Below are 15,281 nucleotides of genomic sequence, written 5' to 3'. Positions count from 1 at the left end.
AAGGAAGGAAGGAAGGAAGGAGTGGGGATAAAGATGAGGAAGGAAGAGGTGGGGGATAAAGATGAAGAAGAGGTGGGGGATAAAGATGAGGAAGGAAGATGTGGGGGATGGGCACAGGGGCTTTTAAGGTACTTGTGAAAGTATTGAAGAGAGAGAGAAAGAGAGACATAGCAACCCATTGGGCACACACTGCTTGAATCAACATTGTTTCCACGCCATTTCAGTTCAAATATGCTGAACAAACAAGAAATAGACGTTGAATTGACATCTGTGCCGTGGGAATTGAATAGGCAAAAAAGAAGGACCCAGAAAATTGCTATATTTTCATCTTCAATGAACAAATTCAACAGATGAAATGTCTCTGTATCCCTCCCTCTCTATTAGTCTCTCTCTACCTCTCTTTCCCCCCACTCTGTCCATCCCTATGGGAGTTAGCACAATAGAGGATAACAGCAGACATAACCAAACCACACAATCCAAACCTTTCATTAGGTTTGCTCACTGCTCCAGGGTGGCTTGACAGACACATGCACCTGACGGCACTCCAATAGAATTCACATTGGCCAATTTACAGATCACCAGAAAATACCAGTGTCACAGAGAATAGTACTGTTGGCGTAACTAATGAAAGGTACAAACACACACAGCTGTTATTGTCTATTAATGTTCTGTATTACGTCATGTTTCATGTTTGGTGTGGACCCCAGGAAGTGTCGCTGCTGCTTTCGCAACAGCTAATGGGGATCCTAATAAAATAAAAATACACACACACGCAAGCCTACTTGAAGAGGTATTGACGACTTCCACTTTTTTTGTTATTGCCCGAGTTGACTGGTGGTGATGTTAAGACTGATTTACGGCCGATGTTAAGTGGGTTATGATGAGAACTAAGGAGAACGTTGCTTAGCCAGGCCTTGCTCTCCAATCCACTTCTTCCCAACACATTATTAATTTATGCAGCTTGGACACACACACACACAGCGAGGCCACCAACACACACACACACACACACACACACACACACACACACACACACACACACACACACACACACACACACACACACACACCAACACACACACAGAGAAGGCACCCCAAGGTCATGAAACCCCCTCGGCCTCTCTCACCTGAGTCACCTGAGTTTACCCACCATCCTGATAACGGTCCTGATAGCGTGCCCTATCCCTCCGCCACTGCTTGACTCCTAGTGTGGAGGGCAGGAGCATGACATCAACAGGAGCCTGCAGCTTTTTTGGCCAATATTCACATGTAAGAGTTGACAAAGATGTTGATCGCAATGTGACTTCCTGGATATCGTTTTGATGCCTTGAGGTGTTGTTTTAAACATGTTCTTATACTGAAATAATGGTACCAATTCCCTTGATAGGAAAGTTGTGCTTTGTGTAGTGTAGCGAGGCAAACTCTTTGGTAAAAGACTGGTTCTCGGCTGATGGTTTTGTAGAAACTCTGACAGACATGATGAAAAGTTTGAGCATATCAACCAAGGCTCGACATGTCCAACTGAGACAGTTACGCAACTAAAGAAGACAGGAACTGTGTCTACAGAGAGATTGCGGAAGCAGATTACTGGTATTCACCTTGCAAGATTGAGTGATGTCTCATGTATACAATACAGTCTATATGACCAACGTGTCTACGATGTCTCTGTAGAAATGTGAACAGGGGTTTCAAGGACATAGTTAATGATAGCTTCTCCCCTGCAGCCAGAGGAGAAAGCGAGCAAGCACAGTGTTGGAGTAACAATATGTCAGATGTAGCAGCGTTCACAGTGGTGGGGCATTTCAAACATATCAGCCAGGCGCTGTTCAATTTCACATAGAGTAGCAGTGCACACCTGGCACGTGACACTCCACCCCACATTCAAATCACCTATAGCTGCACTGATCCAACAGAAAAAGCCAACAGAAAAAGCGAAGTCAAAATGGGGTCCTGGCAAGTCTTACAGAAGAAAGAGCGGAACTGTTGCTGCTTTGTTTGAGCGCTTTTGGGATTTATATTAGAGGTCGACCGATTCATTGCCGATTAATTAGGGCCGATTTTAAGTTTTCATAACAATCGGTAATCAGCATTTTTGGATGCCGATTACGGCCAATTACATTGCACTCCAGACTGCTTGTGTCACGCCCTGACCGTAGAGATCCTTATGTTCTCTATGTTTGTTTGGTCAGGGTGTGACTCGGGTGGGAAATTCTATGTTTTGTATTTCTTTGGGTTTGGCCGAGTGTTGTTCCCAATCAGAGGCTATCGTTGTCTCTGATTGAAAATCATACTTATGTAGCCTTTTTTCCCACCTATGTTGTGGGATCTTGTCCTTGTATTGTTGCTGTTGAGCCCTACAAGACTGTATTCTCTCTTTCTTGTTTTTCGGGTTATCATTAAAGAATATGATTAACCTACCCCACGCTGCATCTTGGTCCACTTCTTCAGACAAGCATTACAGCGTGGCAGGCTGACCACCTGTTACGCGAGTGCAGCAAGGAGCCAAGGTAAATTGCTAGCTAGCATTAAACTTATCTTATAAAAAACAATCAATCTAAACATAATCACTTGTTAACTACACATGGTTAATGATATTACTAGTTTAACTAGATTGTCCTGCGTTGCAATTAATCAATGCAGTGATTTATCATCGAATCACAGCCTACTTCGCCAAACGGGTGCTGACTTAACAAGCGCATTCACGAAAAAAAGCACTGTCGTTGCAGCAATGTACCTAACAATAAACATCTATGCCTTTCTTAAAATCAATACACAAGTATATATTTTTAAACCTACATATTCAGTTAACTTCTTGAAACTCCCCATCCCGGATCCGGGTTTGTGACTAAAGCCTCAGGCTCATTAGCATAACGCAATGTTAACGATTGAAAATAATGCGTCTGCTCTCAAGCTTAGCCTTTTCTTAACAACACTGTCATCTCAGATTTTCAAAATATGCTTTTGAACCATAGAAATTGACTAATTTGTGTAAGAGTATGCAAAGCTAGCATAGCCTTTTGAGTAGCATTTAGCACGCAACATTTTCACAAAAACCAGATAACCAAATAAATAAAATCATTTACCTTTGAAGAGCTTCTGATGTTTTCAATGAGGAGACTCTCAGTTACATACCAAATGCGCAGTTTTTCCTGAAAGCGTCTGTGTGTAGGAGAAATCGTTCCGTTTTCTACATTGCGTCTGGCTACCGAAACGAACCGAAAATTCAGTCACCTACAACGTAAAACTTTTTCCGGATTAACTACATAATATCGACCGAAACATGGCAAACGTTGTTTGGAATCAATCCTCAAGGTGTTTTTTCACATATCTCTTCATTTATATGCAGTTCGTGGAAGCTTGCTTTCCTCTCTGTATCCCATGGAAAAATACTGGCAGGTGACTTTTGCGCACCAATTTCGGCGCAGGACACCGGGCGGACACCTGGTAAATGTGGTCTCTTATGGTCAATCTTCCAATGATCTGCCTACAAATACGTCTCAATGCTGCAGACACCTTGGGGAAACGACAGAAAGGGCAGGCTCATTCCTCTCGCATTCACAGCCATATAAGGAGACAATGGAAAACAGAGCCTCAAAAATCCTTGTCATTTCCTGGATGCCATCTCATCTTGGTTTTGCCTGAAGCTCACGTTCTAGGGCACGCACAGAGAATATCTTGGTATTTCTGGACACGTCAGAGTGTATTCTTTCAAATGCTATCAATTATATGCATAGTCGAGCATCTTTTTGTGACAAAATATCTTGTTTAAAACGGGAACGTTTTTCATCCAAAAATGAAATAGCGCCCCCATAGATGTAAGAGGTTAAAAGAAATTCATGGTAACAGGCAATATTAACTAAGGAAATGGTGTCACTTCCCTTGCATTCTGTCAGGGTATGTGCAGCAGTTTGGGCCACCTGGCTCGTTGTAAAATGTGTGAAGACCATTTATTCCTAACAAAGACCGTAATTAATTTCCCAGAATTGTACATAATTATGACATAACATTGAAGGTTGTGCAATGTAAAAGCAATTTTTGTTTTTTTTACACAATTTATTGTCCAAGCAGGCAGTCTCCACTGCAAGGGCTTTTAATGGGTATTGAGTGCTATGGTCGGGCTTTAATGGGTATTGAGTGCTATGGTCGGGCAGTATCCAGATTTTCATAACTCATACGCTGTTGAAAATCATACCGTTGGTATTTCAAAATACCGCGGTATAGGGTATATACGGTATAGTGCCCAAGCGTATTGAGCGTGTCTCTCGAAAACAGGTGGTGTTGACGTCCTTATGGAACAGCATGACAGCTCACTTTGATATTGTTTCGACTACGCAATAGAAGTTGACTACTGCAACTGGATTTAACAAATCGACCCGGTGCCAAAATGTACTCATTCCAAACCTTGTGAAGTAAATACAACACACTACATTCTGGTAATACTTTGCAAATGAACATGAACAGCAAAATGAACATTGCACTTCCCAAGACAGGTTCAAAATGGGATTCTCCTTCGGTCTGGTACACTCCAATGACAGATATTGAGCAGCAGATTGTCAGAGAGATGGACAAAAAGCTTTGGTCACAACATCCATGTATTTTCCTGTCACTCAAACATGCTAGGCTGTCCATTGACCATCCAGATGATTAGTAAATACCAGACCTGTGTCAAATAGGAATAAATTCATGAATTTGTATGTCGGATGTTGTGACAATATTAGGTTTCTCTTTTTGTTGTGGAATCTCTTTGAACGCAGAGCAATTTCTGTATATAATAGACACTTTGTCAGGATTTGGCCAGGGTTGTTCCGGGTTTTGGTCACTAGATGCCCCCATTGTGCTTTTTGACCTTATGTTTTTTCCCTTGTTCCCCATTATTATTTGCACCTGTGCCTCGTTTACCCTGATTGTATTTAAACCCTTAGTTTCCCTCAGTTCTGTGCTCTGTGTTTGTATGTTAGCACCCAGCCCTAGTGTTCTGTGTATTCTTGTCGTTTCCGGTGGACGCTCTTGTGGAATTCTGTTTTTGTTTTTGAGTATCTCTTGAGGCTTTTTTGTGCTATACCTACCACCTTTTGGATTTGCCATTTTGTATTGAAGGACTTCTCTTTTTTTACTTTATTAAATACACCGTCTTAAGTACTGCTGTGTCTGCCTCATCTTCTGGGTTCTGCTGACTATTCGTGGCTCAGTTGGTTAAGTGACTGTTTCTCACTCCGGAGACCCAGGTTCGTAACCGGGTCCTGACACACTTCTGTGAAAACACACAATAAAATACTAACTAATCAAAATATTTGAATACTTTCTTATACTTTAGAGTTGCTGTTGGTTACGTGTGTCTGGCACAATGGAATATTCTCAAAAGTACAAACCTTAGTCCCAAAAGTACAAATATTTGAATACTTTCTTATACTTTATACTTTAAAATATATCAATTTCCCTCCAAAATGAGGATTTGTCTTTTGTTTTTCACTGAGCTCTCTAATTTGACGCCACTGAGCTGTGTGCCAATTTTACCTTAAAGAGGTTTTACAACAAAGCCAGTGGGATATTTAGGGGCCATAAATGCTTCTCGTAAATGGACACATACGCAAAGCACTTAATGCCGTATTATATGCTTAGAAATCATGTATTACGCTTGGAGCTACAGCAACAGACTCTGGAGGGGCAGTGGGGTTTGGATTCTATGATGATCCAAAATAACATTTAATGAAATGAAAACAAACTTTGGGGACATCCGGTTGCAAATCTAATCATGCTTTGAGCGAAGGAACTTCATTGGGATTTGAAGATTGAATCTGAAGTTTACCCGTAACACCATTGAAACTTGTGATGTGTAGACCTTATATAGCTTTTACACCAGACTCTATAATCGGACTCTGTGATATAGACATACAGTACATTTGGAAAGCATTCAGACCCTTTGACTCTTTCCACATTTGGTTACGGTTGCAGCCGTATTCTAAAATGAATGAAATTGTTTTTTCTTCCTCGTCAATCTACACATACAGTACCAGTCAAAAGTTTGGACAAATCAAATCAAAGTTTATTGGTCACGTGCGCCGAATACAACAGCTTTACTTACAGGCTCTAACCAATAGTGCAAAAAAGGTATTAGGTGAACAATAGGTAAGTAAAGAAATAAAAACAACAGTGAAAAATAACAGTAGAGAGGCTATATACAGTAACGAGGCTATAACAGTAGCGAGGCTATAACAGTAGCGAGGCGATAACAGTAGCAAGGCTTTAACAGTAGCGAGGCTATAACAGTAGCGAGGCTATAACAGTAGCGAGGCTATAACATTAGCGAGGCTATAACAGTAGCGAGGCGATAACAGTAGCGAGGCTATAACAGTAGCGAGGCTACATAGTCGTGCTGATTGAGGTAGTAGCTGCATGTAGGTATGGTTAAAGCGTAAAAAAGGGGTTGGCAGGTGGTGGGTGGCGGAACACAATGCAGAGAGCCTGTTTAGCCAATGTGCGGGGGCACTGGTTGGTCGGGCCAATTGAGGTACTATGTACATGAATGTATAGTTAAAGTGACTATGCATATGTGATAAACAGAGAGTAGCAGCAGTGTAAAAGAAGGGTTGGAGGGGGTAGCCATTTCAACTGGGTAGCCAGCCATAGTCCAGGTAGCCATTTGACTACCTGTTCAGGAGTCTTATGGCTGTTGAGAAGCCTTTTTGTCCTAGACTTGGCACTCCAGTACTGCTTGCCATGTGGTAGTAGAGAGAACAGTCTATGACTGGGGTGGCTGGGGTCTTTGACAATTTTTAGGGTAATCCTCTGACACTGCCTGGTGTAGAGGTCCTGAATGGCAGGCAGCTTAGCCCCAGTGATGTACTGGGCCGTATGCACTACCCTTTGTAGTGCCTTGCGGTCGGAGGCCGAGCAATTGCCGTACTAGGCAGTGATGCAACCAGTCAGGATGCTCTCGATGTTGCAGCTGTAGAACCTTTTGAGGATCTGAGGACCCATGCCAAATAATTTTAGATGCTCTCATTCATGCCTCAGTGTTGCTTGCCTCGAAGCGAGCATAGAAGTGATTTAGCTCGTCTGGTAGACTCGTGTCACTGGGCAGCTCGCGGCTGTGCTTCGCTTTGTAGTCTGTAATAGTTTGCAAGCCCTGCCACATATGATGAGCGTCGGAGCCGATGTAGTACGATTCAATCTTAGCCCTGTATTGACGCTTTGCCTGTTTGATGGTTCATCGTAGTGCATAGCTGGTTTTCTTTTAAGCTTCCAGGGTACAGTCCTGCACCTTGAAAGCACCAGCTCTACCCTTTAGCTCAGTGTGAATGTTGCCTGTGAATGGCTACCCGGTTGAAAGAATACCAAGAGTGTGAAAAGCTGGCCTCCCGGGTGGCGCAGTGGTCTACGGCACTGCATCGCAGTACTAGCTGTGCCACCAGAGATTCTGGGTTCGGGCCCAGGCTCTGTCGCAGCCGGCCGCGACCGGGAGGCCTATGGGGCGGCGCACAATTGGCCCAGCACCATCCGGGTTAGGGGGGGCTTGGCTGGCAAGGATATCCTTGTCTCATCGTAAACAAGCGACTCGTGTGTCAGGCCGGGCACAGTGCACGCTGACCAGGTCACCAGATGTACAGTGTTTCCTCCAACACATTGGTGTGGTTGGCTTCCGGGTTGGATATGCATTGTGTCAAGAACCAGTGCGGCAGGTTGTGTTTTGGAGGACGCATGGCTCTTGACCTACGCCTCTCCCGAGTCCGTGCGGGAGATGCAGTGATGAGACAAGACTGTAACTACTACCAATTGGGGAGGAAAAAGGGGTTAGAAAAGTGTGCAGAGCTGTCATTAAAGGCAAAGGGTGGATACTTTGAAGAAGCTCAATAAAATACATTTTGATTTGTTTAACACTTTTTGAGTTACTACATGACCCCATATGTGTTATTTCATAGTTTTGATGTCTTCACTATTATTCTACGATGTAGAAAATAGTACAAAAAAAATTGGAATGAGTAGGTGTGCCCAAACTTATGACTGGTACTGTAATACCCCATCATGACAAAGCAAAACAGGTTTTTAGAAATATTACCAAATTTCTTGAAACAAAATGGAAATATCACATTTACATACGTAATCAGACCATTTACTCAGTACTTTGTTGAAGCACCTTTGGCTGAGATTTCAGCCTTGAGTCTTCTTGGGTATGACGCTACAAGTTTGGCACACCTGTATTTGGGGAGTTTCTCTCATTCTTCTCTGCAGATCCTCTCAAGCTCTGTCAGGTCATAGTGAAGGACGTGTTCTCATGAGGGTAAACACAGAAAACCTTCCATTCCACATCAGAGACAGAAAAACACAATCTGAGGATATTATACTATTTTTTTGCATGCACAAATCATTTCAAAGTAACTTTATATGAAGTTATGTGGTTATGATTGTTGCCCTTGTGAGGTAACTAAGGCATCTGGGAGTGATGTCTAATGTATTTACAACCAGGAAAGCCATGATGCATACCCCATAAGACATGCCACCAGAGGTCTCTTCAAAATCCCCAAGTCCAGAACAGGTGCACAGTACAACAGAGACATGACTACATTGAACTCTATTCCACATCAGGTAACTGATGCAAGCAGTAGAATCAGATTTTGAAAAACAGGTAAAAATACCAGTGGTGTAAAGTACTTAAGTTAAAAGACTTTAAAGTACTACTTAAGTCGTTTTTGGGGGTATCTGTCCTTTACTATTTTTTTTGACAACTTTTACTTCACTATAATGTACTCTTTACTCCATATATTTTCCCTGACACCCAAAAGTACTCATTTTGAATGCTAAGCAGGAAAAGGGTCCAATTCGCACATTATCAAGAGAACATCTCTGGTCATCTCTACTGCCTCTAATCTGGCGGACTCACTAAACACAAAAGCTTTCTTTGTAAATTACATTTCAGTGTTGGAATGTGCCCCTTGCTTATTGTACATTTTTTCAAAAACAAGAAAATGGTGCCATCTGGTTTGCATAATATAAGGAATTTGAAGTGAAGTTTACTTTTGATGCTTAAAGTATAATTAAAACCAAATACTTTTACTCAAGTAGCATTCTACTGAGCGACTTTCACTTTTACTTGAGCCATTTTCTATTAAGATATCTTTACTTTAAATTTTAAACAATGAGAAGCAGCGCTTCACATCTATTTTCAGGTCTCTCCAGAGACGTTGTATTGGGTTCAAGTATGAGCTCTGGCTGGGCCACTCAAGGATTTTCAGAGACTTCTCCCGAAGCCACTCCTGCGTTGTCTTGGCTGCGTGCTTAGTGTTGTTGTCCTGTTGGAAGGTGAACATTCATCCCAATCTGAGCTCCTGAGTGCCCTGGAGCAGGTTTTCCATCAAGGATCTCTCTGTACTTTGCTCCGTTCATCTTTCCCTTGATCCTGACTAGTTTCCCAGTCCCTGCCACTGAAAAACATCCCCAAAGCATGATGCTGCCACTACCATGCTTCACCGTAGGGATGGTGCCAAGTTTTCTCCAGACGTGATGCTTGGCATTCAGGCCAAGGAGTTCAATCTTGGTTTCATCAGACCAGAGAATCTTGTTTCTCATGGTCTGAGTCTCTTTAAGGGCCTTTTGGCAAACTCCAAGCTGGCTGTCATGTGCCTTTTACTGAGGACTGGCTTCCGTCTGGCCACTCTACCATAAAGGCCTGTTTGGCGGAGTGCTGCAGAGATGGTTATCCTTCTGGAAGGTTCCCCCATCTCCACAGAGAAAGTTTGGAGCTCTGTCAGAGTGACCATCGGGTTCTTGGTCACCTACCTGACCAAGAACCTTCTCCCCCGAATGCTCAGTTTGGCCATGCAGCAAGCTCTAGGAAGAGTCTTGGTGGTTCCAAACATTCCATTTAAGAATGGGGACTTGCAAAAATGTTTTGGTTCCCTTCCCCAGATATTGTGCCTCAACACAATCCTGTCTCGGGGCTCTACGGACAATTCCTTCAAACTCATGGCTTGGATTTTGCTCTGACATGCAAGGTCAAATGTGACCCTTAGATCGACAGGTGTGTGCCTTTCCAAACCATGTCCAATCAATTGAATTTACCACAGGTGTACTCCAATCAAGTTGTAAACACATCTTAAGGAAGATCAACCCGCAACAGGATGTACCTGAGCTCAATTTCGAGTTTAATAGAAAAGTATCTGAATACTTATGTAAATAAGGTATTTCTGTTTTTTATTTATTATAACATTTGCAAAAAAATTATAAAAACCTATTTTCACTTTGTCATTATGGGTAATTGTGTGTAGATTAATGAGGACATGTTTGTTTTCATCCCTTTTAGAATTAGGCTGTAATGTAACAAAATGTTGAAAAAGTCAAGGGGCCTGAAAATATTCCGAATGCACTGTACATGTCTGTCATGTCTTCAAGTCCTCTGTTGCCAAGATGTACTGTCTGTTACAACCTGAACGATGAATTGAATTCAATGACTTGCCTTCAACCATACACAACATGACAAGTAAAGACTGTTGTTGTGCCTGGTGTACTACAAACACACACAAGCGTGTGCGTGCATGTAGCGTGTATACAAAACTTTGGCACACAAACAACATTCTGCTTCTGAAAGGATGGAAAACAATGCAACATCGCTGGGTTGAGAGAGAGTGCTTCAGATCAGAGTTCAATGTGCAGTCACACACACACACACACTCTCTCTCCTGCGGCACAGCCATTCTGTTCGCTGGCAGAGGGGCAGGCCACATGGGCAGATAGACCTAGAAAGTACAAAAGAAAAGTTTCTGTGTCAATCAATATGGCCGCCATGAGGTATATGATTTGCCAATGCAGGGTTTCTTTCTTTTCTTTGGCTTGAATAGAAGGACCGGCACCATCTTTGGGAACTGGGCTGAGAAATTGAAAACGCTCCTGAAAGGCATGAACCTAAGGATACAGGGAAACCGGGTGGCTGGCCTGCTTAAGGGATGTTAGTACTCGCCAAATGCTGTTGTGGAAACAGTGTTAAGAGAGATACATCATTTTTTTCGGTATACGGTATTGCCAGCAGTCCAGACAGGAGGCGCTATTTCTTTCCAAGCATAAAATTTGTATTAAATTCATATAAAAGCAAGGCAGCAGGGATCTTGATCGAGGACGGGATTAATTGTCTTGGCTGTAACCAAGAAGCTTGATCTAGCAAGTTAGCCACTTAGCTAGCAAGTTAGCAAACCAAATGCCTAGCTGGAGCCCTAAGCTGGAGATAATTGATTTGGCACATCTTAGATACTTAACACTTTTAAGCAGTGCTACTTCAGCTATTCTGAACTGGGGGAAAAAAATGGCTTCCTATCAATCGTCTAAAGTTGCTTCCTCGACTTGTCTCCTTTCCTTCATCTGCACTGATGTGAATGGGCTGGACTGGACTGGACAGGACTGGACAGGTGAAGCAGTTTAAAAATTCTGGACTGCAATTAGGACTTTCAGACCAGTGCAAATGAAGGACATGAGACAAGGAGTTGGCGTCACTTTAGACTGTTGAGATGCAGCCATTATTGATTCAGAAGGAGAAGGAACTGTGTCAGACTGTTGAGATGAACAGAGAGACTGCACTTGTTAAATCAATTGAACTCTGTGCACTTACATTTAAATGAATCGGACCTCCCCTCCTCAAAGATCAAAGATGTGCTCCCTAAATAAGTATCTGTGTTTGTCACAGACTGGGCAGCATAAAATGTCATCAAACTTGTAATATCACATTTAAAAAAATATATATCTATTTTCTCTGTACCTGACGGTATCTTCGATTCTATTTACTGTATAAACTATTAAAAGCTCATATCCAGGACACAGCGATTGTGCAATTTTGTGTATCTTTTTTCAAGTGGAAGTGATTACAAGGATAAATAAAGATAGGGAGGGGGGAGGTGTTACAGGAAGTCTTTATGATAACCATATTCATCACATTAGGGGGAGGGCCTTAATTTGAATGGCACAAATCCATTTGGCTTAATTCACAAAACAAATCCTCTGCGTTTGACATTATTTCTAGGCTGTGACAAACAAACGCAACTAATAACATGAAACATCAAAGAAAATAAAACTAATTTGGGGGGTAAAAAAAAGTAGTGATTTAGCTAGATACACATTCCAGTAAACGATAAAGCACTCAAATCTATCTACAATGTGGCTCGTCTAGAATTCCAATCTGTCATTGAATGGCCAGTGCGGCACCGGAGCGCAAAGCATGTCCATTTGGTATTTGGAGAACACACCAGTCTGTAATAATGCAGGACAAAATGTATATTTCTAGCATTTTTATCTGTAGCTTATCAAATCACGGTGTAATTCGTTTTTAGGATATGTATATTATTGCTTTTTCTCACCCAATAATGCCATAGGTTATTTTCACAGGATTACAGCAGTACAGTACTTCGGAATACAATCACTGGACTATAATCATCTAAACAATACGTTAAATAATCACGCCACAGTACAACACCATAACGAATTTAAGATATCCACACTAAACAACATACAAGATTATCCCATAAACAGCATTACGCTACATTATATAATATCTGGTGTTAATGGGCTGGTCGAGACACAGCAGCCCCACTCCGATCCCAATTCATAAAACCGAAGTGCGCACGTGACGCATGTTCCGTCGCCTAATCCAAATGTTCCATTGAAAAATAAAACGGATAGTACAAGACGTTCTCATTCAACTTCCAAGTTTAGTTACATGCTATTGATAGGATGTGAAACGCAATACCCAGCTAAGCATGCCGAGCCTGTGGCGCAAATGTTTCCTAAAATACACTGCTGTCCATCCTGTAGTCTCTCTTGAGTGGCTTCGGGCGGCGCGTGTCAATCAATCCCCGCGAGTCTATTTTTCATTCTTGGAAGAGCCTCATTCGTTGACACTCTCTATTTATTATTTCATCTTTGCTCGCTCGGAGATTAAACAGAGAAGTGCTTAGTTAGACATGGTTATTCGGTCTGGTCAGAGCAGCTTGCGCGTCCATAGACGGTTATAATACGAGGGCGATAATGTAACTTTCATGACATGCCGATTTAGCCTATATAAAACCTACCGGTATATAAAATACATTGTTTGGGGTATAGCATCATAAGGTATAAAATCAGGCTACCAACATTGACATGGAATCCTCTATAACGCTCGGGTAGCTACCTCCAAATGGCACCGGGACATTACTTTCACCGTAGCTTTAAACCCAAGCTAAATTAATTGGGATAGACCAATGTGCTTTTTTGATTTTCATCGATGTATGTAGTACGCCTATCACAACTTCTGAATCTCAAATTAGCCTACTTTTCTTGTTCATTTCGACAATTGCGCGCGAAGTGTACACAGCTTTACCCAAACGCAGGTCTATTGTTGTCATATTTCGGACTCAAATGTATCAAAACAACAATGTTGTGTCAATTACAACACTTTGAAACTTGTTTATAAACACAATACAATACTTTGGCTCCTCCGACCTCATGCACAATATTACTCACCTGCATTCCTTAGCTTCTTATTCCGGTAGACAGAGAATATCACCAAAAGGTTGCCCAAAATATCAACCACTATAGTGAATATGAGGAAGCACCCCAAAGTTGTAGTAACCCACGGAGGGCGATTCAGCACTTCCTCGTACGGGTCCAGCGACGACCTGTTCAGATAAGACCCATTGATAATCATTGTATATTTTGTAACTTTTCCAATTAGCGAAGTAAACGTGCCGCCCGTCCCATAAAATGTAGTCTACATTTTGGATACAGAGATGCCGTGGTATTCTCCCGTGGCTTTCCTCCTCTCCATATTGTCCGTTTATAGCTCCCGTAGACAACCTTCTGTTTATCCTTCTAGTCACAACGCTCGCGTGTCAGAGTCTACACGTACATGGCTATATGTGTCCGCATCACATTGTTGGTATGTGACATTCAGAGGCAACTCCAAACCTTCCCATGTTAACATTGTGTTATTACAGTGAGCCTGTCGTGGGTGGTGACGGGTAAGTGGTAGCCTAATGCTGCCTCTCAGCGCCCGAAAGAGGGAAAAACAGTGGACGGCACGCGGCGGCACTCCTTTTTTTCCCGGGGTGTGTTTTGAAGCCTGGCTGCGAGCTCTCCTCGCAATTATTGCTTTGCTTCCAGCGACTCGTTCATTTATTCATGCGTTCGTTGATCATTATTTCTGAGGAATAGTTCATATTTTATCCATTCCCACATCGATGTATTCACACTTAAATAAGCAGATAGCATGCACCTTTTATAACATGTCGATATAAGGATGTTGACTAGCCTATGGCATTATTAAAATGATCCTGATGATTATGCTTAATATCAATTATTGGAATTGATTGGAATTGATTTATTCAAATAACATATTTACAATTGTTATGGAGAGACAGAAATATTTAGACAGATGTATGGATGTAAATCCAGACGATATGTTAGATCACAATATAAAGGTCAGGATGAGAGAATATAATGTCATGTGCATCTCTCTCTCTCTCTCTCTCTCTCTCTCTCTCTCTCTCTCTCTCTCTCTCTCTGTATGTGTTGTAAAGCAGAATCCACATGATTAGTACCACAGAATATCAAGATGTAACTACAAACTCTGACATAGAAACATGAATTGCATCTCAAATGGCACCCCATGCACTAGTTCTGCTCAAGGCTCATTGGGATCTGATCAAACGTAGTGCGCTATATGGGAATGTGCAGACTTATAGAGACAGGTTGAGGAGACTGCTTGTCGCTGAGCTGGGGAAATATAGTGGAACTGACTCGAAACGGCAACACGCCGTTAGGTTACGTTTTATTTTACCAAAGGAAACTGCGCCCCTGCGACCTATAAGTACATTTATGATCGCTTTATTCTGCACAAATGCCCACACACACACACACACACATACATACACACACACACACACACACACACACACACACACACACACACACACACAAATGTCAGCACATGGCAGGTACTTTACACCTCCACCTCCCCTTATACACACACACACACGCTGTTGAGGGGTTGTCACCCAAACACTCCTCTGCCATGCGAACATCCCACTAATATGTCTGCTGTGAGTATGGCAGTTCATTAAAAAGGTTGTGTGGGCTATGTTCTCTCTCTCTCTCTCTCTCTCTCTCTCTCTCTAATTCTCTCTCCCCTTCTGTCTTTCATTCACTCTCTTTCCCTCCAGCTCTCCCTCTCCCCATTATCCTTCTCTCTCTGTGTGTGTGTGTGTGTGTGTGTGAGTGTGTGTGTGTGTGCGTGCGTGTGCGTGCGTGCGTGTGTGTGTGTGCGTGCG

The 15,281-nt window shown here is 42.3% G+C and overlaps 1 protein-coding gene across 1 annotated transcript in view; it reads right to left on the bottom strand.

The window, feature by feature from the left end:
- LOC135507772 (melatonin receptor type 1A-A) overlaps nt 1–13,956 on the bottom strand; it is a 51,131-nt gene extending 37,175 nt beyond the window's left edge. Inside the window, exon 1 of the mRNA XM_064927408.1 lies at nt 13,477–13,956. Within this exon, the coding sequence (XP_064783480.1) occupies nt 13,477–13,660 (184 nt within the window). The 5' untranslated portion in view covers nt 13,661–13,956. The remainder of the gene's footprint in view (nt 1–13,476) is intronic.
- Between the last annotated feature and the right edge of the window lie 1,325 nt (nt 13,957–15,281).

This window comes from Oncorhynchus masou, chromosome 21 (genome assembly GCF_036934945.1).
Source record: "Oncorhynchus masou masou isolate Uvic2021 chromosome 21, UVic_Omas_1.1, whole genome shotgun sequence".
Taxonomy (NCBI): domain Eukaryota; kingdom Metazoa; phylum Chordata; class Actinopteri; order Salmoniformes; family Salmonidae; genus Oncorhynchus; species Oncorhynchus masou.
This window is presented reverse-complemented; position numbering and strand designations above follow the sequence as displayed.